At 38.0% G+C, this 24,781-nt stretch overlaps 1 protein-coding gene across 1 annotated transcript in view; it reads left to right on the top strand.

Moving 5' to 3' along the window:
• Positions 1-24,781, top strand: part of LOC126470304 (protein unc-79 homolog) — an 857,658-nt gene that overhangs the window by 648,866 nt on the left and 184,011 nt on the right. Inside the window, exon 41 of the mRNA XM_050098074.1 lies at positions 1,692-1,846. Coding sequence (XP_049954031.1) covers positions 1,692-1,846 — 155 coding nt within the window. The remainder of the gene's footprint in view (positions 1-1,691; positions 1,847-24,781) is intronic.

The raw sequence follows: 24,781 nt of genomic DNA, 5'->3' as shown, positions 1-24,781 counted from the left end.
GCAATGAAGGGGACCTGTAGGAAGGAGATTTACAGTTCCAGCAGTATGGGTGATAATGTCAGAGATGTCTTGAACAACCTTGCCAATGCATCCTGACAGAGGGGTGTAAAGATAGCAGCAGAGGCATGCAACTATCAGTTGGCTCTGCAAAGCACCCACTGTGGAAGTTGGTCCGTATGGCAGTGGACAGGAAGTCACCAAATAGCCAAAATGATGTTACTGTCAAAATGGTTCAAATGGCTCTGAGCACTATGGGACTTAACATCTGAGGTCATCAGTTCCCTAGAACTTAGAACTACTTAAAACTAACTAACCTAAGGACATCACACACATCCATGCCCGAGGCAGGATTCGAATCTGTGACCGTAGCAGTCACGCTGTTCTGGACCGAAGCGCCTAGAACCGTTCGGCGACCACGGCCGGCCTGTTACTGTCACAAAGATCATCATGTAGTGACCAATGTAGTGAAACCACAATATTGAGGGAAGAGATCTTTAGGTCCACAGCTGAAAATGTGCCATTGATGGCACTAAAGGTGTAGGAGTACCATCATTGACAAGATACAGATCATAGTTGGTAAGAAAGTGGTCAATCAGGAGGGCCCTATCAGACTAAATGAGACTTCCTCCAAGTAAGAGAAAGGGGGGAAAAGTTGCTGGATTAAGGTGGTCAATTCAAAATAAATAAGTGGCCTGCCTGGAAGTAAATAAACTTTATGAATGGGGAGCAATGAGGTCACCTACACCTCTACTGCTATTGCTGTAAATGCTGAAAATGTATGTGAATTCCATATGACCTTTGTTTTTAATTGTGAAATAGCTTAACTACTCTTCATTGAAAAATTGCAAATTATTACCTGAGTTTTTTCATAGGTTATTAATTAACTGGTTGGCAATGACATGAAATCCTATGCTTGGTGCACAACTAATAGTATAAGAAGATATGATTAGACAAGATATAGTTACTCTGTTACATCCATTCTTTATAGTAGCATCTCTGTTGGTCTGTTTTCCCCTCGGATAGTATCACATTACAAAAAGCTGTTTCTGTTGCTCTATTACTGTCAGCAAATCTTCAGCTTTAGAGTAAAAGTAAATATTATAATGATATGGTGTATGCAGCTTACTGCCTGGTCCATAGCCAACATTACCAAACTGTAACTGTTTTACTTTCATTGAGGGGAAACATTTGTCACTCATATTTCACAACATAACATGATGGTTGCCAACTTTTGCCTTCTGTTCATGATATTGTGTAACAACAATAACTATGGTTCCCACTTCTGCATCTCATGCAATCCGAGTATACTATCTTGCTATCACAGATTTGTTTTTTGCTTGAGATACTAAAAACTGTTGTGCATAAACACTGGCTTCCATCATTTGTGTACTATGTGTAAAATTCTTGTGTTTGTTTTATGATTAAATGTAATGTGACATTCAAAAAACAATTTTAAACAAGGAGAAGTTTTCCATTTCATGTTTGTTCAGCATGGAAACACCAATTAATAAAATGTTAAATTCCATATTTGTGGTTCATTGCTTCATCTTGTGATCATGTTAACATGTAACATTTGCCCTAAAATTTATTCTGTTGTGACTATGTTTCATATTGTGACTTGTTCCATATTGTTGGTGATTGTAAACAAGCCACTTCAAGTCCTCTTAGTCATTTTTTCTTTTCTTTTTCAGGATAGCTCTCAATGCAACCTACCCATGGCAGGCTGAGACAAATATATATTTACCAGGTGGTGCTATTAGTGTTGCACACCAGTTTCTGAGATGTGTGCTACACCAGCTTGCACCAAATGGTGTATTTGTTCAAATGTTCCAGACTAATGTTGAAGGTATGTTGGGTGGATACTAAACTGGTACATCCACTGCAAATTTAAATTGGGAATATGTAATGCCACTTCATTATTGCAACAGTCCTTAAGTGTTATTTAGTCAACTTTTTTCAGTCGTTTTAATGTTTCATATCAAATAATAATCTAATGGGATCTTCAGCTCTCACACAGAAAAATCATATCAATACTGTTTCTTATAGTTTGCAACCAAGTAATACACTACTGGAAAATTGTAGCTGGGTTATCAGCGAAATAAGTAAAGAAAGCCAACATTCTCCAGACACTGTGTACCAACTGAGGTAACTAATACACTTAAATTTTAATTCTGATTTGTACGATATAATTCACCATATAGCTGTCATATCATTTTAATATCCATGGGAAAGATATTCTGTAACATTTTAACTGGTGGGTGCACTGAATTTATTATTTATTCACTTATGTGCTAAAAATCACCCACTGACTCATCTCACTAAATGGTACAACTACTGAAATCATTCACAGATATTATTCAAAGCTTGAATTTACCACTTGACGAAGATACTATGGAACTTTATCTGTCACCCCTTTTGCATCTTCATGTTATAGTTCATTAGCATACCAATTACCCTTAAAAGTGACAATTGAAATCTACACAAAAAAATTATGTGAGTAACTACATCTATGTGGCTGATTACCATTTCTCCTTTAATCTTGGTAAATTCTTTTCACATGGTCGTTTCAGTTGCTGTAGCTAACAGTTTTATTTCTGAGGCACACAATCGTAGCTTCACATGATTGGTGAAGTCAGATTTTCTTTCAGAAGGCTGTCCATTCATTAACAGAAATACATTAATTTCAAAATTATGTATCAAACCACCAACTGGAAGTAAAAGCTGTGATATTTACATGTGACACATACCCTCTCATTAAATTATACATGATGTATAAAAAAGAATCATCCGATTTGGCACATTTATATTTCTGAAACTAATAAACGTATACAATGCTTTTGTTTTTTGATAAACAGGAAATTTAAAAAAATTAATCCCTTTTCAGAGATGTTCAGTATGGCCCCTTTTAGATGCACAGCATATGTGCGGTATTGACATTGTTCCCACAATGCAGTGAGCGTGTCCTGAGTTACAGCTTCCACAGCTGCATTTATGTGATGTCTTCGGTCATTCATTGTTGTTGTTAACTGAGGCACATAAACGAGTCTTTTATAAACCCCCATAATAAATAATCACATACAGTCAGGTCCAGAGACCTTGGAGGCCAGTAATGTAAGGCTGAATCATTTTGTCCAGTGTGACCAATCCATTGCTCAGCAGTCCTTTGATTTAAAAATTCCCACACTTAGAGACAACTATAACTAGCAAGAACCATGTAAAACTTGAGAGTTTGCTCTTTCCAACAATACATATCTCAAATGTCATAATAGTTATGATTTTTTAAAATCAGATGATTCTTTTTGATACATCCTGTACTGTTAAGCAGACTTACATGTAATAAGTATTTTCAATCACAGTTTAATCAAAATAAAAATGAATGATGTTTCTTTGAACATAAAGAATTTCACTGTTTGAGGTAACTGCTACGTAGAGAGTTGACCCACTGAACTTTGAATTGATTAGATTAGATTAAGTTTTCATTCAATAGACCCAAAAAATGAGATGATTCTCATGGGTGTGGAACATGTCAGAAAGTATAACATAAAACATTTGAATATAATACTTACTACCCTGATCATTTGTCAGGAGATTGTTGAAATAGGTGAATACAATGCGGTAAGCTGGAACAGCTAATATTTACAGAATTAACATGCTGTCAGAATGAAACACTGTTATGCAGGCTTAATAAATTTATCATACACAAAATACCTAATCTTGACTGTTGTGACCAAGTGCTGTTAAAACTGAAATCTAATGGACATTTTTACTTAAGCTGGCTTAACAGTCTCTGTTAAGATATTCATCTATGGACTAAATGGAGTTGCCTATCAAAAAGTCTTTCAAACTCTGTTTAAACTGTGCTCTATCTGAAACCAAGTTTTTTTATGGTTGCTGGCAATTTATTGAAAATGTATGAATATTGGACCCTTTTTTGGACCAAGGTAAATGATTTTAGGTCTTTATGTACATTGTTCTTATTCCTAGTATTGATACTATGTATTGAGCTATTGGTTGGAAACAGAGGTGTATTACAAGCAACAAACTTCATTAAGGAATAAATATACTGAGAAGCAGTGGTTATAATTCAAAATTCCTTGAACAGGTTTCTACATGATGTTCTTGCTTTTACACCACACAGTTTTGAACCCTCAAAACTTTTGCTCAGTTTGATAAGTTGCCCCAGAATATGATCTCATTATATTTATATCTCCTGCATCTGACATCATTCTCACTGCAAATACAGGCATGTAAGCAATAAGGTTAAAATTGCAGCTCAGCTTTTAAACTTGTATTCTTGTTGATAACTGCTGCTGATTCAGTGTACATGGGCATCTATTCACTGATAAATGTAACAAAATGAGAGAAGTAAAGGTAAGAATCTCATTGGCTAAGGGGATTATTATAGGAAATGGTTCACTAACAGTGCAGGTGTAGGTATGTGACAGAGACTAGCAGTCACTAAATCCAGGAGGATTGTTTGACTGAAGGAGATATTGGGAGAATAGTTTCCATCTGTGTAATTAGTATCAAAAAGGGAAGGATCCAGATTCCACAGGTCATGAAGCAGCTTTTGAAACAGACAGATGTTACTGTGACCTACATACACTGCCATGGGACACTCAAATTGGTGTTTAACTACAGTTTGGTGGCAGCCATTCAAATTCAAAGACAGATGGTGGGTAGTCATCCTGACAAAAAAGTCTGTGCATTACAGTAGACTGATTTTTGGTATGTCTGGTTACCCTCTCACTTGATCCAGTAGTGCCAAAACTTAAAGAGGATTATGCTGTGTGGACTTATCTTCTGTCTTGTATATGGACCAGAATATTTTTAGATTACTCATTTCAAGGTTACTCATTTCAAGGCACAATAAAGAGAAGTCAAATTCATTGTGACGGTTGTGATTCAGCTGATTTGAAGGTGGCAGACTTGAATGATACTATGTAATAGGGGACTGTTCCTATAGGTCTCATGTGTGAGAGTGGTTGGTGTATTAGGGATGTGGGAGGATATAAAATGGCTGATGTATTTGTGATCCATATTTGTTTAAATGTTGCTGCAAAGGCTTTGTCGAGGCCTTACATTTCCTAGGAAGGGAATTATTTATCACAGCAGGCATGCTATTTGTGGATGGCCACAACATATAGGAGGGACCTTTAAGTGTCCGAGAGGTGGAAGCAATCAATTGAACTGGAGGTATGTTTTGCAGCCAATGATTTCAGTATAGATGGGTGATTATATGGACACATCTAAGACTTATAGAATGATATCCAAGAAAGTTGCTAACTCAACCATAAAACACTCAGGGAAATGGATAAATGAGAAGTTACTGAGGAATTAAAATAAAGTGTCTTACCCTTGAGTGTAGATCATGAAAATATTAATCAGTTAGTATCAAAAGCATAGTTCAGAATTTTGAGCATCAGAAATGATTCCTCTAGATGACCAATGAACAGATTGGTATGCAAGGCTGCCATTTTAACACCCATAGATATGCCACAGATTTGTTTGTTTATCTTCTTTCCATTGGGAAAAATAGTTATGGATGAAAAACTTCTGAGTCATATCTGTATGAAAGAATGGTTTGATAGGTCTGCAGTCAGCAAGATGTTGAGAAAGATGGTGTTTGATGACAAAAAGGCCATAGTAGTGAACAAGGAGGGAACAGAAGTGAGGGTCATGATTGGGATGGAATAGGAAATGTTGTAGAGAGGTGAAGGAGAAAGTGGTAATAGTACTTATATCTTTAATGTACGAAACTGATATTAGGTTAATAGTAGTTAAGTGTTAGTCAGCTGAGTTGGGAATACAATAACCAACTAAAATGGAGAATGCAAGTACGCTAGGTTCATGAATTTAGAGAAGCATATTGTACAGTGGATGTGTGGAGGGTGATGGAATAGGGGAGAAAATGAAGTAATTTGAAAGGTTTTGGAATAGACTTAAGCATATGAGCAGGCTTCAAAGACCACAAAAGACTTCAGGAATGGGACCCCTGCAGGAGGGATTGTATGTGTCTGTATCAACTATTTACCAAACTTCTCCATCAAATAATATCTACAATTCATCAGCACAATGATGGAGCCAATACTGTACAGAAGGTGATGATTTAGAGATCAATTTTCACTTGCTATTTTCATGTGCTAAGAGATTGGTATCATTAAGAAAGATACAAGGGAAGGAAGATGAAAGAAGGTTAGAGGTGTGAAATTCTTGGTGGCTTATCAAGAGTAGATGGGTTGGGTAAATGATATTTAGCAGAGGTATAGACTGATTAAGCTAAAGTTCTATGTGGGATCTGGACCTATTTTGATCTCAAGGGTATGAAGCAAAGAAATATTTCCATCATGGAATATTATTATTGGGGATCAGATGATACACTAGTCTAGCATTATTGAAATTTTGAATGGTGCAGGAGGGTGTTTCTTCAAACAGAAGTTGAACTTCTGCAGGATTTAGATTTTTGAAGAATTGGTTAACAAATGATAAGTAATATGTCTACTTTGTTCCTGAATTCTTTAGGGCCAAGGGAGGATTTTTCTAGAAAATTGTAATGAAACAGGAGAAATAGTCTAATGCCTGGTAGGTACAGGAAAAGAGAATGAAGGAGATGAGGGTATCTATGTAGATTACAGTTGTCCTAATGCATAGTAATATTCTGACGCAAGAGAAGGAAGTCAGTAAGTAGGATAGTTTCCTTATGAGGCAATCCTATTGAATGAGTGTAAATATTTCAGTCTGAGAGAAAGGTTATGACAATTACGTATTACACCCTATTAATACTTTTCGAAGGCACTGAAGGTAGTCCAGAGATGTTTACACCATTGTGACTACCCCCTCGGTATAGTCCTACATAAACAGATTTCAGTGGCATACAAATATGTGTGTGAAACCTGCCTCTGTGTCTGTTCATGTACCTTAATGCAAGTCTATTGTTGTATCTATGTCTTTTACCAAAAGTGGTCCAGAAATTTCTGGCACACGTATAATCTGACAAAGACTTACTTGGATATAAGAAAAATATTTTTTCTTTTTTGGTAATATTAAACTGATGTAAGGGTGTTAGATTTTTTTATGTTATGCAGTTTCTTTTGCCTTAAAAATAACTTACCAGGCAGAATGGCTGCTACTTAAAACATCTGCAAAAAAGTGTGGCTGTAAATTTTGTTAAATATATAATCTCTGAAGATGATAGCATGATCATAAACTTACTGGATTCTAAAGAGATCATGAACAACCAATAGAATCCAGGACACTGAGACACTTAAAACATTCTATTACAACAAATTTTTAATGGGAAGATTTATGAGCATTGATTGATGTCCTACTGTGATAGAAAATGAGTCACTGAACAAAGTGTTGAGGTTTACACTTAATGATACTCTTTGTTCTGTATTTGCTGGTTAGACAAATTGTGAACAAGAAGTATAGAATCACACAGTCCAAGTGTAGTTCAGACATGAGGCAGTAGTTGTCATCACAAGTACCTGGCATAATATGCAGGTCATATGGAGCACCAATGAAAACTGCCTTTCCTGGTGGAGCACCTACTTTTATCATACAGGTCAGCCATGGGAACCTTCCAGGTGACACAGCGATTGCCTCAAGGGTGGGACTTCTTTCCGCCACTTGTCTTGCAGCACCCAGTTGCAGCTCACAGTGCTGACTGTGATAAGGGGGTGGTGGGTCAGTTGTCAGCATGAGGGCCGGGAGGACCCCGGCGGGGCTGGGTCGAGGACACCTTACATTTCTATGTCGAGAACCTCAGGACTGTCAGGAGCAGGCACAGCCATGCATGGAGCAACCACTGTAGATGTGACCATCTCTGCTGGAACTGGAATAGAGACAGATGGGGGTGCCAGGGTCCACTTCATGACCCTCAGGGCACTGAAGGCCTGGCCGGGGTGAAGTGGAGCTGGTGACTGAAGAGGTGGGGGAGTGTGAGGTGGTAAGTAGCAGGGACTGAAGGCACCATCTCCAGCTATCTGCAGTGTAGCTGGTACTGGTGATGTTGCCAAAGATGGCCCGCAGCAGAAACTTCATACATCTGGAGATTCTGAGTGCCATGGACTGTAGGGGGAACCCAGGATGGACAGCAATCAAATGATTGCACCCACACCAGGGTAGTGAGGCTGGGACTGGTGACTGGCCCAAGGTGGTGGTGGTGGCGGTGGGGGGGGGGGGGGGGGGGGGAGGAGGAGGGTCTGCACCGGGTTTTCCTTTGAAAACTTTCTTGACTGTGTTGTTCTCTGCCATTCTTTCTACATGTCCCAACCAACGTTGTCTTTTGCTCTTTATTTCAGTCACGATATCTGGTTTGTTGTACAACTCTCTGATCTCCTTATTTTTTCTGATTCTCCAAAAATCCCTATCATTCACTGGCCCATAGATTTTCATAAGTATCTTCCTTTCCCATCTCAGCAACACTCGTCATCATTCCGTGTCATAGTCCAGGTCTCCGAACCATACATCACCATAGGTCTAACTACTGTACGGTACACCATCAGCTTCAGATTCCTACTAATGCTCCTTACTTTAAACACTTTAACCACTTTAAACACTTTAAGTAGCTCCTGTTACCATCTGCAATCCTTGCATGTATTTCTTCTCTCATATCATTATTCTCAGTTACCAGTGGCCCAAGATATTTAAAGCTTTCACAGTGTTCATGTTATTTTTGGTTCAAAGTCATGCTTCTTTCTCCTTCACTATATCTTTTCCTAGATGTTAACATATACTTGGTCTTTGATTCATTAATGGTCAGCCCCATCTCTGCACCATATCTTTCTACTTTTTCAAGCTTTTCTCCCAGGTCCTGCTCCCTCCTGGATAACAAATCAATATCATCTGCATATGCAAACTCCTGAGTCACTATTAAACAGTGTTCCCCCAGGGTTGTTGCTTTGTGTCTTTTGCATTACACTCACCAAGGTGACATTAAACCGAATAGTGGAGAGCATATCACCCTGCTGCAGTCCTTGGTTAATTTCAAATGCCTTTGATAAAGTGCCCTCAATCTTTACTTTGCATACTGTTCTTCTCAAAGTCATTTGAACCAATCTTATAAGTTTGTTATGGACTCCTGCCTCTTGCATTGCCTTCCAAAGTTGATCCCTCTTGATACTATCATAAGTTTGTTTGAAGTCAATGAGCAGCAGGTGGACATCAATGTTGTACTCATAACATTTTTCAAGGATCTATCTGATAGTGAAAATCTAGTCTGCAGTTGATCTATTAGTTCTGAAACCACACTGGTAGTCTCCTAGATACTCTTCTACATATGTTCTTAACCATCCAGCCATGATTTTTCCTAATACTTTATATACTATACAGAGTAGTGCAATTCATCTATAATTGATGTATTTTTACCTAAACATGCTTTTAATAATTTGATAATCAAGTCTTTGAATTGGCAAGGAACCAATGTGATTTTACATGAAATAAATGCTGATCTAGTCTTTGTATATGCAGCACTTAATATTTCAATATGTTATCACTTTCAATTTTTTTTCACATGTACATACACACACAGTTCTTCCTGTACTCGCATCAGGTTGGCGCAACTGGATTCTTGTGTCCAAGGCAGTCTTGGCACAATTGTACACCTTCCACATCAGTATACAGCCAGCAGTGCTGTGCCCTCTTCACCAGCCAAGCATATCCTCTCAACAAGTGCAAACAAAATTCCCCACGAGTGAGAGCACAATATTTTTTACCCACGACTCCCCAGTGATCAGGATACAGAAACCCTTCCCTGGTTCACTATGTGTCCACTGTGTTTGGATCTCAAGTGAGACTTATCAAGGCAACAATACATTTTCTTAAATATGTATTAAAACAGCTGGGTGTTCCCATATATTAATTGATAATACACAAATCATTTTAAATTTTGAGGAGATTCCTTTGCATCCCACAAGGTACCCACAGTACTAATTGCCAAATTAACAATTAATTCTGGTTTTTACATCTGCACAAATACCCACCACACTAGATGAACCTAATCCCAGACCCATTGATTTCCATGATTCTAAATCTGAACATTATATTTACATACTGACACAAGAGAGAACAATCAATGTACTGTACATTTCCTTACTCATCTCATCAAAATGCACCAGACTTAACCTCCATGAGTTATTTCCCATGCAACAGTTGCTTTATTTAATGTTTCCCCACATATATGCATTCATATAGGTATGTTAACATACATAAATCCCTCATAACTCTTCCTTTACCTCTAACAATCATATCATTATATAGACTTTAATTTCCCTCTACGTCAACACATATACCAATGGTAATAAATATTCACTTCATATACAGTTGAGTACGTTTTATTCTCTTCATTCACTTTTCAACATACTTCCTTAGCTCAGTTATATTTCACAGACCCAAAGGTCTCTTTGATATTGGGTACATCAGTTTGTAGGCATTGGAATGTGGGCACTGTGTTACTTCAAATGGCCCGTGATACAATTCAAATAATTTTTTTGGTTTCCCCATAAATTTCACTGGATTTTTCTATAGTTATGACTAAGACTCTATCTCCCTGTTTAAATTTAACTGTCCTATGCTTTCCATCATGTCTCTTCTTTCTTTCAGAACCCTTCTTTAGCAAATGTTGATTAACCAGTGCCTTCCTCTTTTGTTTGGTTCAAAGATTAGCTGAAGGAAGCTCAGTATTCTCTGCTATCAAATTACCAGGTTTTCATCCTATCATTACTTCATATGGAGAGAAACCAGTACCATTACTCTTAACGGTATTTATAAGATCTTCACATACAGCCACATGCACCACCCAAGTAGTGTGTTTTTTGCTGCAGTAAATCTTGCATAACCTACCCAGTTCCCACATGTACCTCTCAGCTGGATTGCTTGCCAGGTGGCACACCAATATCCTTACATGTCTAATTTTTGCCCTTTTTATAAATTTCTCCCACACTGTGGAAGTAAATTGTGCTACATTTCCTGATAAGATCTTTTCAGGCAATTTGATATTCACTATGTAGTCCTTTTCCAGTTTATTAACTGCACTCTTACTTGTGGCTGTTTTAGAGCATATAGTTTGATATGTTTAGAGAATACATCTACTGCTAATAATATATATTTCAGCCCACCATGACCTTCTGGCCGGGGTCCAAACAAATCAATAGCAGTAAATGACCTGCTCTACTGAGGCTCATTTTCTGTACATCTCCCTGCATAGCTAGTGTATTAAACTTCACCCTTTGACATCACTCACAAACAACCAGCTGCTTCCTTACTCTTCTAGCCATGTTATTAAACATGACATATTCCTGCATTATTTCTAAACACTTCTGTGCTCTGTAGTGCCCATGGCTGTGATAAATGTGATTAATTAATGTTTCTACCTATTCATCTGGGAAACACAGCTTCCATTCTTCCCTGTCTAAACTTTTTTGCCTAAATAGTACACCCCCATAAATCTTATAATACTGTTTAATGTTTTCATATCATTTGCATTCAAAATTAACTTTAATGAATTTCATTGTTATATCCCCATTTTGGAGCCTGTCTTTGCATATTTTTTCACCCCCTTCTCTTCCTTTACACCTTTTACATACATTATTTGGAACTCTCTCTTAGACTCCTTTTCTTCCTCATACTCTTCCTCGACAATTGGCAGTTGGGACAAGGCATCTGCCATATAGTTGTCTGTCCATTTTATATACTCAATCTGATATCTAAGTTGGTCCAGAAACATGACCCACCTCATTAACTGATTGTTCAACAGTTTACATTCTTAGAGGTAGCTCAAAGATTTATGGTCAGTAAATGCAACAAGCTCCCTGCCTTCAAATAAATCCTAAAATTTTGGAAGCCAAATACCATAGCCAATAACTCTTTTTCTGATATTCCATAAATTAGTTCATGCATAGATAGCATCCGTCTTGCAAATACTATAGTTCTTTTCTCCAGCTTTCCATGTATAATTTTCTCCTAGAACAGGACTGAACTTATACCATAATCTGAACTGTCAGATGCAATGCAGAAAGGCAATAATATGTCTGGATAGTATAATGCTTTCCTATTAACTAAGCTGCTCTTGATAGCTTCAAATTCCTTATCACACTCAGCAGACCAGCTCCAGTAACATTCTTTTTTAACATCCTACATAGATATGGTGACTCATATTGTAATCACTGATGAATTTGTGATAAAATGTACATAGCCCAATAAATGACTTCAGTTGCTTCCTATTTGTTGGTCTAATGCACTCAGCAATAGGCTTCATCTTCTCGTTGTTAGGTAGTATACTCTCAGAAGTTAACAGAGGATGTGAGAATGACAATTCTGGCTGCAAAATTCACATTTATTCAGGTTAGGAGTCATCCCTTCTTAACTTTGAACACCTCCTCCAATATTTGGCTATGTTCCTACCATGAGCTTCTGGTTATCAGTACGTCATCAACATGCACAGTAAGTTTTCTCAATAACTCGTATACAAGAATGTGATCTAGTGCACTGATGAACACAGCCACTGATATAAATAATTTAAATTGAACCACTCTAATCATATATGTTCTCCCTTCAAATAAGAAAGCAGTATATCTCCTACTGTCTTCAGCTAACCTCACTTGCCAGAAACCATGAGTTAAATCTACATTAGACATGAGCTGTACATTGTTAAAATTTTGCAAAACTTCATTCATGTTTTCTGGTTGGTCATTCTCTTTTTCAATTATTTTGTGCAGTTTCCTTGCATCTAACACAATCCTCACATAACCATCATTCTTTTTGACTATAACAATTGAGTTACTATAATCACTCCTGCCCAACCCAATAAACTTCCAATCTAGCATTTTTTTTAAATTCTGGCCCTTACTGCTCCCTTGCCTGCCACAGAAATAGTGAAAGGTTTAATCCAAATTACTTCATGGAGTATTGCCTTTAAATGATATTTAAAATTAACCATTTGCCCTTGCCTATCTGAAAACACATCTTTATATTTACTCAAGAGTTCCCCGAGCTGTGAGCTTTGATCTTTTGACAAATGTTTGATCGCTTTTATTTAATCATTAATTTGTTCTAGAGAACATGCCTCCCCACTATACACAGTCCACCTTTTTATGTGAGCAATCATTTTACCTCCTATCAGTTTGTTTCTAAATTTAATTCTTTGCCTGCTACCTTTGTCATTAAATTCCAGAACTCTGTCTGTTACAGTAATGCTGCAACCATATTTACTAAGAAAATTTGTCCTGAGAATAAAGTTCATAGCAAGTTCATGCACCACAAAGCAACCTGTATCAAAATACTGATCCTCAATCTTAAAATCTGATAGAAACTCCATCTTTACTGGCTTGCTATATCCCCCAGTTGCAGTCTTTATTTTAACCTCAGTTACAGTCAACTTCACCAAATCTCTGCTTCTTTTCTGTTGCCAGAATGATTCATATACAGCTGACACACTAGACCCAGAATCTAATAATACAGGACTTTCTACATTGCTCTCTTTGACATTAATAATTGATTGAACTCTTTCAATAACCAACCTCTTTTATTCAATCTCTTCCAAAAGATCTGCTTCAGTGTCTTCCCTGCTGTCTCTGACCATCATATGAACATTCTTATTCATATCCTCAAATTCTGTATCTGCACCTTCCTTAAACAATTCTTAACCACTTCCCTTATATCCTGTTCACCCCTTAATTATTCAATTTTCCTTTCCACTTTAAATTTTAATGTATCCCATTTCTCAGGAATTAAAATTTTATGGCTCTTGCCATAAGATATCCCAGTCATTAACATCATACTCAGCTTCCTCTTTTCACATCCAACCACTACTGATATTCTTATTCAAAACCGTCTGACTACCTTTCATAAAAACATGTGTCTCAACTTCTTCATCAGGACAAAATGTAACAATATTTTCATTATTGCAGTCAACCTCAACTTCACTCACTAACTCATCATTACCACAATAAACATTGTCAGGTGCACCCACTGGTACAATCACAGCATTTCCATATGCATCATTATCTACTGCTTCATCACTTGCACCAGTGATACATGCACAGTACCAATATTGTCATTAACAGCACATGTTCCATTTCAAGCAGGCTCACATAATTAATATCTGAAGAACTTCCTTCGTTGCTCATCTCCATGTCCATATACATAACCTGATTACAAATAATTTCATTATTATTTGCTTTGCACTGCATTTCCACATCAACACCAGTTTCTACTTCTGGTAGAGCAATTGCCTCTGTTTCAAAATTCTCTCTAATCTTCATTGAAGCTGAAGCCACTCTATTGTCTCCATTAACTTCCATTTCAACCATTTTATTTCTAGCAAACAATTCCCCAATATAACATCTAGAATCATCATTGTTACATTTTTCATATGGCATGTATCATTAATATTGTCCCTTCTGTTCCAATTACTGTAGTTATTAGACCCTTCTGAGATATCTTCATTACCTATTTTTACATCCATCTTGGATAGAGCAATCTCTCTTCTTTGTTTCTCACTACAGTTCTCTTCCCTGTTGTAACCTTGTATGGTCATAGTCTTTGCATATCCTTTAGCCCCCTGTGAACCTTGAGTGAGGCTGCCATTAGTTTTCTGATGGTCTGACCTGAAACCTTGCACCCTGTGCACTTTCAAGTCTTAACCCTTGCCTTACTTTTCCTCTCCACTTTCAAAATTCTCCCTTGTTTCATTATAACATCCACTATATCTCTGCTGTCTGTCTGTCCAGTTCCTACTGTGATTATTGTGTCCACTCCTACCATCACTACCTCCATTCCTATGATTTCCATTGAAATTGGTATTGTAATTACCTCTGTCATGATTTCTGTTACTCCCTGCTCAACAAATTTTGGTCTGTAACATGGACCCTTGTTTTCTATGAAATCCAGAAACTCTTCTACAGGATCAGTTCCCACTGCAATGATTCTTAAAGCAGAGGTTTGTGTAAGCACCCCTAATGGCCTATCCAAATGTATTTATTTATTTAATTCTCTTGCACAAAATTCCCTCATGCTCTCTTTACCACTCTTATATCCTGACCCATTTGAAAATTTTTTTGTAATCTTACTTGTTTAGCTTGCCCCAGTATTTATTTAAGAACATCATTTAAATAGTCCTGAAATCACCAAATTGCACTGCATGCTGGTTACCCCATGTTTGAGCTCTCCCTTCTGACAGTCTCTTTACAAATTTAATTTTAGCCAACTCACTCATGCCAGCAACAAAATTATCTTTATATGCAGCCAAGAAATCTATCTTTTCTAATGTCTTATTCAATGTTTCAAAAATGCATTCAAATCACTTCCTGGCACCCAACCCATTTCTTCCCTTCTTCCTAGTATGTTACCACTGCTAATATCTCTCTCTGCACCCTTGTACACCCAACAACTTTCTGAATTATTAATTTCGTTGACAAAGGCTGGCTATGAGAAAAATTTACAGTGCAGCCATTGACTGTACTTAACTTGCATTTCCTCGGCCAACATATGCAGCCTCTGCTGCTGTGCATTCTGTCTGATAACAATGTGCTATCACTTGCAACATGCCTTGGGTCATGCAGTGTGAATCTGCCACCTCTGTTCCATGGAGCCGATGCCATGTTGTACCCATGTGATGCTGTGTGAAGAAGGTAACTCTGCAGCTCAGTGGTGATGCTATGCCACCTGAGTTTGTTGCCACTTCTGTTGCTTGGTGCTGATGCAATGTTGCCTGTGTGTGACGCTGTGTAGATGCCGCCTCTGCCACTTGGTGACTTTGACCACATGGCCTGCTGTAACAGTGATGTACCAAGCCACCGTCATCTGCTGCTGCTGTTACTAACACATGCTATGATGCTTATTGTCTGCACTAAGTGCTCTATTACTGCTGCCACTACTTTTACCACTGCCACTCTATACAGAAACTTGGGAGCACCCACACGAACTGCTCATTACAACAGCTTGGATACTGGGACAACGAATCCAAAATATCAATAGAATGAAAATGCAGTCCAATCCAGGATGAGCCAACCCAATTAAATGCTATTGCCCATTTACCGGGGCGTGGGTAATGTACAGCCATTAACTTTGAGCTTGGCTTGCTGACGTCAATGGAGGGTGGCCATACATCATCGCTCTTTAGCCCACCAATACATCATAATACTAATACCAAAGCCATATATTAGGAGTGAGAGATCAGCGAGTAATTAATAGAAGATGTACTGAAGTTGAATCTGTTGCCCATTTACTGGGGCATGGGTAATGTACAGCCATTAACTTTGAGCTTGGCTTGCTGACGTCAATGGAGGGTGGCCATACATCTACATCTACATCTACATGATTACTCTGCAATTGACATTTAAGTGCTTGGCAGAGGGTTCATCGAACCACAATCATACTATCTATCTACCATTCCACTCCCGAACAGCCCGCAGGAAAAACAAACACCTAAACCTTTCTGTTCGAACTCTGATTTCTCTTATTTTATTTTGATGATCATTCCTACCTATGTAGATTTGGCTCAACAAAATATTTTCGCATTTGGAAGAGAAAGTTGGTGACTGAAATTTTGTAAATAGATCTCGCCGCGACAAAAAACGTCTTTGCTTTAATGACTTCGATCCCAACTCGCGTATCATATCTGCCACATTCTCTCCCCTATTACATGATAATACAAAACGAGCTGCCCTTTTTTGCAGCCTTTCGATGTCCTCCGTCAATCCCACCTGGTAAGGATCCCATACCGTGCAGCAATATTCTAACAGAGGATGAACGAGTGTAGTGTAAGCTGTCTCTTTAGTGGACTTGTTGCATCTTCTAAGTGTCCTGCCAATGAGACGCAACCTTTGGCTCGCCTTCCGCACAATATTTTCTATGTGGTCTTTCCAACTGAAGTTGTTCGTAATTTTAACACCCAGGTACTTAGTTGAATTGACAGCCTTGAGAATTGTACTATTTATTGAGTAATCGAATTCCAACGGATTTCTTTTGGAACGCATGTGGATCAGCTCACACTTTTCGTTATTTAGCATCAACTGCCACCTGCCACACCATACAGCAATCTTTTCTAAACCGCTTTGCAACTGATACTGGTCTTCGGATGACCTTACTAGATGGTAAATTACAGCATCATCTGTAAACAACCTAAGAGAACTGCTCAGATTGTCACCCAGGTCATTTATATAGATCAGGAACAGCAGAGGTCCCAGGATGCTTCCCTGGGGAACACTTGATATCACTTCAGTTTTACTCGATGATTTGCCATCTATTACTATGAACTGCGACCTTCCTGATGGGAAATCACGAATCCAGTCGCACAACTGAGACGATACCCCATAGGCCCACAGCTTGATTAGAAGTCACTTGTGAGGAACGGTGTCAAAAGCTTTCCGGAAATCTAGAAATACGGAATCAACTTGAGATCCCCTGTCGATAGCAGCCATTACTTCGTGCGAATAAAGAGCTAGCTGCGTTGCACAAGAACGATGTTTTCTGAAACCATGCTGATTACGTATCAATAGATTGCTCCCTTCAAGGTGATTCATAATGTTTGAATACAGTATATGCTCCAAAACCCTACTGCAAACCGACGTCAATGATATAGGTCTGTAGTTTGATGGATTACTCCTACTACCCTTCTTAAACACTGGTGTGAACTGCACAATTTTCCAATCTGTAGGTACAGATCTATCGGTGAGCGAGCGGTTGTATATGATTGCTAAGTAGGGAGCCATTGTATCAGCGTAATCTGAATGGAACCTAATCGGCATACAATCTGGACCTGGAGACTTGCCCGCTCTTTAGCCCACCAACACATCATAATACTAATACCAAAGCCATATATTAGGAGTGAGACATCAGCGAGTAATTAATAGAAGATGTACTGAAGTTGAATCTGTTGGTCAAAATCCTGATGAATAATAACATTGTTCAAAACAGATTGATTTTAAGTTTTGTGTAAATCCATTTTTATTGTTTTCAGAGAAGCACAATGTATGCAAATAGTGGCCACAAACAAATAACTTGCTGAATAACTGAACACTATCTATCACCAGTGCAAACTTTGGTATTACTTTGTGCAGATGTAGCTTTATACCCAGCAGCATGCGCTAAATCACAACATACAAGATCCAGTATATGAAAATAACATTCGTAGATACATGCTGCCCATAGCATTACCAGCTCCTGATGAAATACCTCACCATCACTCCAGACACCAGATGACTGGTGAAAGACCATGAGCCCTGCCCCACACACTGATTTAAAGCTTTGGTTACATGACCACTCCTTAATACGGCACTAATAGTTTCATCCTGAAAACTGTTCATAATTTTCATAACAGTTTCATATAATTACTTATGATAAAACATATGAAAATCTTTGCAGCCATTTTCCAATCTCTTGACAAACTCATTAATGGATTATTTTAACAATTTTAAACAAATCTCAAACACATAAATCACCACATTTGGCACTCTCATCAGAACACTAACTTGACCTATTTTATAAATCACATCTACAATTCAATACACATAGAAAGGGATTAGAATAATAAGGAAATAAACTCATGCTGATAAGATAATTTGTGTCTCTGTGGAGGAGTTCTTAGTTATGACACTTACTTACATAAATAAATTATATTGTTTATAACATTTTTATAGTTGTGTAATTAGAAAAGTAATCTGTTCATTATATTGCAGACATTTTCCTCTTTCACCCAGTATATCATGAGTGTGACTTTCATGATCGATTCAGTTGTTACAATTTGCTATGAACAATAATGGTAATATTGTCAGACATGGATTTATCCCTCAGTGAGCTCATTCCACTTCCACAGTTCCAAAACTGTTATTGGTTTTTCTCTAGCATGCTTGTAATGAGTTTTAGTGTAATAAAATCATATTAGTGACGACATTGCAAGCCACACATCGCTCCGTATTAGCTTGACCTGCAACCATGTCACCAGAACACACTCCTCTTCCTACTTGGAAAAACCCCAATGAATGTTGGGCCTCATGGCTTGCTAGCACTCTTCACTTCCACTCAGCTCACCTGTCATAGCTGTGTGACATCTGGCTGCCCCAACAAACATTCATGCCAGCCCACAGCTGACCTGTCAGATTCAGTCCATCCTGCAGCAGTCAGATCAGCCACTTATGGTGTCACAATCTCTTTGCAACAAGTAATCTTATATTTTCAGAAGTATTTACTTTCTTCACAAAGTAAATTTGTTATGTATACTCCTCAGAGTCCATTAATATTTTTTATCTGAATACCCATACACTCTGTAGCTGGCTTTCAATACAACACCACTCCGTCATGGTTTTACTGCCTCCCATCAGTGAAGAATGATAAAGATCACTGATATAGTTCAGAATGACAGAAGAGCAAGACTGACAATATGAAAAGAAAATTAAGCAATATTGCCAATAACCCGAGTGCCGGGTGATCATGAGTCACCTAGTATTGCTAAGACTGCAACGTGCTCTGGGGTTTCTACCTTGCAACTCCTATTCTTGGTGCACATATCTCTTTAAGTCAATGACATTTTGCAGTCGTAATGGCTTTCCTGGCATCCTATATTGTAATCTGTATGCATATAAATACAGGCTTTTAATTACCATGAATGGATCAATGTTCTCATCAGGAAACTGTTTGACTTCCATGTTATCTTTCTTATTTTTGTTGTTGTTCTCAGTAAAACTAGATTCCTATTTGAAAGCACATCAGAGGTGCCCTAGCATCATGTACCATCTTTCTTTCTGATGCCATTTTCTTAATATTTTCATGAGGTATATTTGCTCTTTGAGCTTGAGCTACATCAACAATAGCCAGCAATTCCTCTAGACGAAACAATAAATTATTGGGCCTTATTTCACACACATACTCACTTGAAGCACTGATAGAACTCACTGAAGCTGAAATCGTTATAGCAACAGAAAGCTGGCTAAAGCAGGAGATAAATTCGACTGAAATTTTTATGGAGGCGAAAACCATGTTCAGAAAGGATGGATTAAATAAAGTAGGTGGTGGTGTGTTTGTGTCTGTTGGTAGTGGTTTATCTTGTAGTGAATTACTATTGGTAGAGGTTATACTCCACAGCCGTACCAAAATGATAATTGGCTCCTTCTACCAACCCCCCGACTCAGATGATATAATAGCTAAATGGTTCAAAGAAAACTTGAATCTCATTACAAATAAGTACCCCACTCATACAATTGGCAGAGACTTCAATCCACCCTCGATTTGTTGGCAAAAATACATGTTCAAAGCCAGTGGTAGACAGAAAACATCTTCCAAAATTGTACTAAATGCTTTCTCTGAGAATTACTTTGAACAATTAGTTCATGAGCCCACACAAATTGTAAATGGTTGCGAAAACACACTTGACCTCTTAGCCACAAATAATCCTAATCTAATAGAGAGCGTCATGATAGATACAGAGATTAGTGAACACAAGGTCATTGTAGCAAGGCTCAAAACCATATCAACCAAAACCACTAAAAATAAATGCAAAATGTATCTATTTAAAAAAGCAGATAAAAATTTGCTTGATGCCTTCCTAAGAGAGAGTCTCCATTCCTTCCAAGCTAATTATGTAAGTGTAGACCAGATATGGCTCAAATTCAAAAATATAGTATCAACAGCAATAGATAGATTCATACCGCATAAGTTAATAAGAGACGGGACTGATCCACCATGGTACATAAAACACGTCAGAACACTGCTGCAGAAGCAACAAAGAAAGCATGCCAAATTCAGAAGAACACAAAATCCCAAGACTGGCTAAGTTTCACGGAAGCTCGAAATTTGATGCTGATGTCAATGCGAGATGCTTTTAATAGTTTCCACAATGAAACATTGTCTCAAAATGTGGTAGAAAACCCAAAGAGAATCTGGTCGTATGTAAAGTACACCAGTGGCAAAAAACAGTCAATACCGTCACTGCGTAATAGCGATGGAAATGTTACCGATGATGGTGCCACTAAAGCGGAGTTTTTAAATACAGTTTTCCATAATTCCTTCACAAAAGAAGATGAAGTAAATATTCCAGAATTCAAAACCAGAACAGCTGTTAGCATGAGTGACATAAAAGTAAATATCTTAGGTGTTGCGAAACAACTCAAATCACTTAAGAAAGGAGGCAAGTCTTCCGGTCCAGATGGTATACCAGTCAGGTTCCTTTCAGAGTATGCAGACACAATAGCGCCTTTCTTAGCAATCATATACAACCACTCACTTGATGATAGGTCTGTTCCTAAAGACTGGAAAGTAGCACAGGTCACACCAATATTCAAGAAAGGAAACAGGAGTAACCCACTGAATTACAGACCTATATCACTAACCTCAATTTGCAGTAGGGTTTTGGAGCATATGCTGTACTCGAACATTATGAATTACCTTGAAGAAAATGACTTATTAATACATAACCAACATGAATTCAGAAAATATTGTTCTTGTACAACACAGCTAGCTCTTTATTCCCATTAAGTAATGAGTGCTGTCAACAAGGGATCTCAGATCAATTCCATATTCCTAGATTTCCAAAAGGCTTTTGATACCGTTCCTCACAAGCGACTATTAATCAAATTACATGCATATGGAGTATCGTCTCAGTTGTGTGACTGGATTCATGATTTTCTCTCAGAGAGGTCACAGTTTGTAGTGATAGACGGTAAATCATTGAATATTACAGAAGTGATATCTGGTGTTCTGCAAGGTAGTGTCATAGGCCCTCTACTGTTCCTGATTTACATAAATGATCTAGATGATAATCTGAGCAGCCCCCTTAGATTGTTTGCAGATGACACTGTAATTTACTGTCTAGTGAAATAATCAGACAATTGATTCCAATTACAAAATGATCTCGAGAGAATTTCTGTATGGTGTGAAAAGTGGCAATTGGCACTAAACAAAGAAAAGTGCAAGGTCATCCACATGGGTACTAAAAGGAAGCCAGTAAATTTTGGGTATACGATAAATTGCACAAATCTAAGGGCTGTCAATTTGACTTAATACCTAGGAATTACAATTATGAACAACTTAAGTTGGAAAGACCAGATAGATAATATTGTGGGGAAGGCGAAACAAACGCTGCACTTTGTTGGCAGAACACTTAGAAGAGGAGACAAACCCACTAAAGAGACAGCCTACATTACATTTGTCTGTCCTCTGCTGGAATATTGCTGCACAGTGTGGGATCCTTACCAGGTAGGATTGATGGAGGACATCAAAAAAGTGCAAAGAAGGGCAGCTCATTTTGTGTTATCACGCAATAGGGGTGTGAGTGTCGCTGATATGATATGCAAGTTGGGGTGGTAGTCACTGAAAGAAAGGTAGTTTCTTTGTGGCAAGATCTATTTACGAAATTTCAGCCACCAACTTTCTCTTCTGAGTGCAAAAATATTTTGTTGACACCCACCTACATAGGGAGAAATGATCATCATAATAAAATAAGAGAAATCAGAGCTTGAATGGAAAGATTTAGGTGTTCCTTTTTCTCATGTGCCATTCGAGAGTGGAATGGTAGAGAAGTAGTATGAAAATGGTTCGATGAACCCTCTGCCAGGCACTTAAATGTGAATTGTAGTGTAACCATGTAGATGCAGAAGCAAAGTCTATTGCTTCAGGCTTCAGATGGTTCATTACCTCCTCAAATTTTTCTAAGTAGTGCACCCATGCATTATGTTTTTAATTTCAGTAACTTTGACATAATCTGTTTTTGCCCATGCAGTATATTTTTGATGGCAGTATGTTTGACATAATCTGTTAAGTTCTTTGATAGGTTGCTCGCTCATGTCATGTAGGGAAACATGCTGAAATTTTAATTTGTTCATTGTTTTTGCTTTCCAGGCATTCCTTAAATTGCTTTCAGATAAGCTGTGAGCCATTGTCCAATAATATGGTTTTTGTAACACCTATTTTCACACATTAATCTTTCTCAAGTTTATCCACCAGTAATTTTACATTTGCTTTCCTAATAGGGTGGGGTACATATGTTCCTCACTATCTTGTTACACATGTGCTCAACTAGTGCAGTGCACTAGCACATTGAGGACTGGATCTACAGAATGAAATAACGGACACAGAAATATTCTCACACTTCCTGTTTCAGATCTGGACACCAATACATATAACATATAGTAGGATTACATAGGATAATGTACTAACTTATGTCCTAGAAAACACAATACATCTGTACTTGTGGACAGTACTATCTGCATGCACCTGGATCTGACATCCATATCAAAGTGAAACTAAATAATTGCTTGAAAGTGTCCATATCATTTAATATAATACCCTTTGGCATACATATGATTACAGGGAGGGCTGTCTGTACATGGCTCAGAGAAAGCAGACAACAAACCATGAATGAGTTGCAATGGGTAACATACAGTGGGTGGTCACAGTTTGTGGTATGGACACTGTTTATCACACACAACTCTACTGACAAGGCACTAAGCAAACTATAACATGTGAACATGCTCGTGGCAGTCTACATAACTTAGACCAATAAGTCAGACCATAGTTATAACCAGACTGGGCACACACAGTGTTATCATAATGACAAAACACAATCATGCACTTGTAATACAAGAGGAGGTGAACAAAGTGGCGATGGATGAATTTACTCTAAGCTTAATCACACATGACGGAATGCTGTTACACACTAATACTGTAATGTACATGAAACACAAAGGAAACAGGCAGGCAAAAGGACAACCCATTTCTGAATTTACTCTATAATAATTAACAGTGCAAGCAAGGCAATGCAATTAAATCCTGTTACTACTGTGGAGAAGAAATGACTGGTTATTGCTGAAAGTACAGTCGCACGATGGTGCACACGTGCAGCTCTTTGATAATACACTTGCTGTCAACATTAATACAGGGGATTCTGTCAGGAAGAGGCAGTAAGCTGTGAAAATGAAGCTACTTGGTGGTGTGTAAGTATTAATTGCAAGACTTGGTCTATATCAAGAGAAAATGAAGCACACTGCCACTAGCCCTCAATAAGGCTTGCAGGTGCCAGCAATTACAGCTCAGCTAAAGCGTGCAGTCCTGACTCACCTATGTTGTCTTCACTTCGCTCCTACCTGTCTGTAACACTGTTACGGCAAGCTGTCACATATTAGTTCTTCTAACACAAAACACTCTGGAGCTAACACTCAGAAAAATGTTATCCCGTTTAAATGAAGATGTGAGTTGCTTGGTGTTGGCACAGGAAGTGATGGTCAGGGAGCACTTTCTGCCATGTGCCTTTCTGGAAAAAACTCCAAGCTGCAGCAAGAAAGTGTGTGGCAGAGAGAGACTCTACTCTTATTTGCAGCCTGATCTGGCACTGTGTGACATGTCATCTGCTGTTGATATCTCTTGAAGCAGATGGATGGTGGATGCCCACACACTGTAGTATGTCACCCCAAAGATACAATTTCCCAAATTTTTTGATACATCTATCACTACAAAAATATATTCACGCCCCTCCCCTAAATATGGGTAACAGTTGAAATAGGTTGGCAATAACAGAATCAGGTCTGTTTTTTCCCTCTACATTGTACATTTGGTCTTGTATTATCTTATTATTTGCTCTAACCTTCTGACATCTGTTGCACATTTCTAACCTGTTTGACAAGTGTCACTGCATGTTGTTATATACAGCTGTTTCATGGAGCTTTGCTATACATTTTCTTGCCCCATAGTGACCAAACTTTTTGTGTACATAGTCAATAAGCAAATCCACATACTGTTCAGGAAAACATATTTTCCATTGGCTTTCACTTTTCTTCCTCCTTCTCAACAAAAT

The sequence above is a fragment of the Schistocerca serialis genome, chromosome 3 (assembly GCF_023864345.2).
Source record: "Schistocerca serialis cubense isolate TAMUIC-IGC-003099 chromosome 3, iqSchSeri2.2, whole genome shotgun sequence".
In the NCBI taxonomy this organism is placed as follows: domain Eukaryota; kingdom Metazoa; phylum Arthropoda; class Insecta; order Orthoptera; family Acrididae; genus Schistocerca; species Schistocerca serialis.
This window is presented reverse-complemented; position numbering and strand designations above follow the sequence as displayed.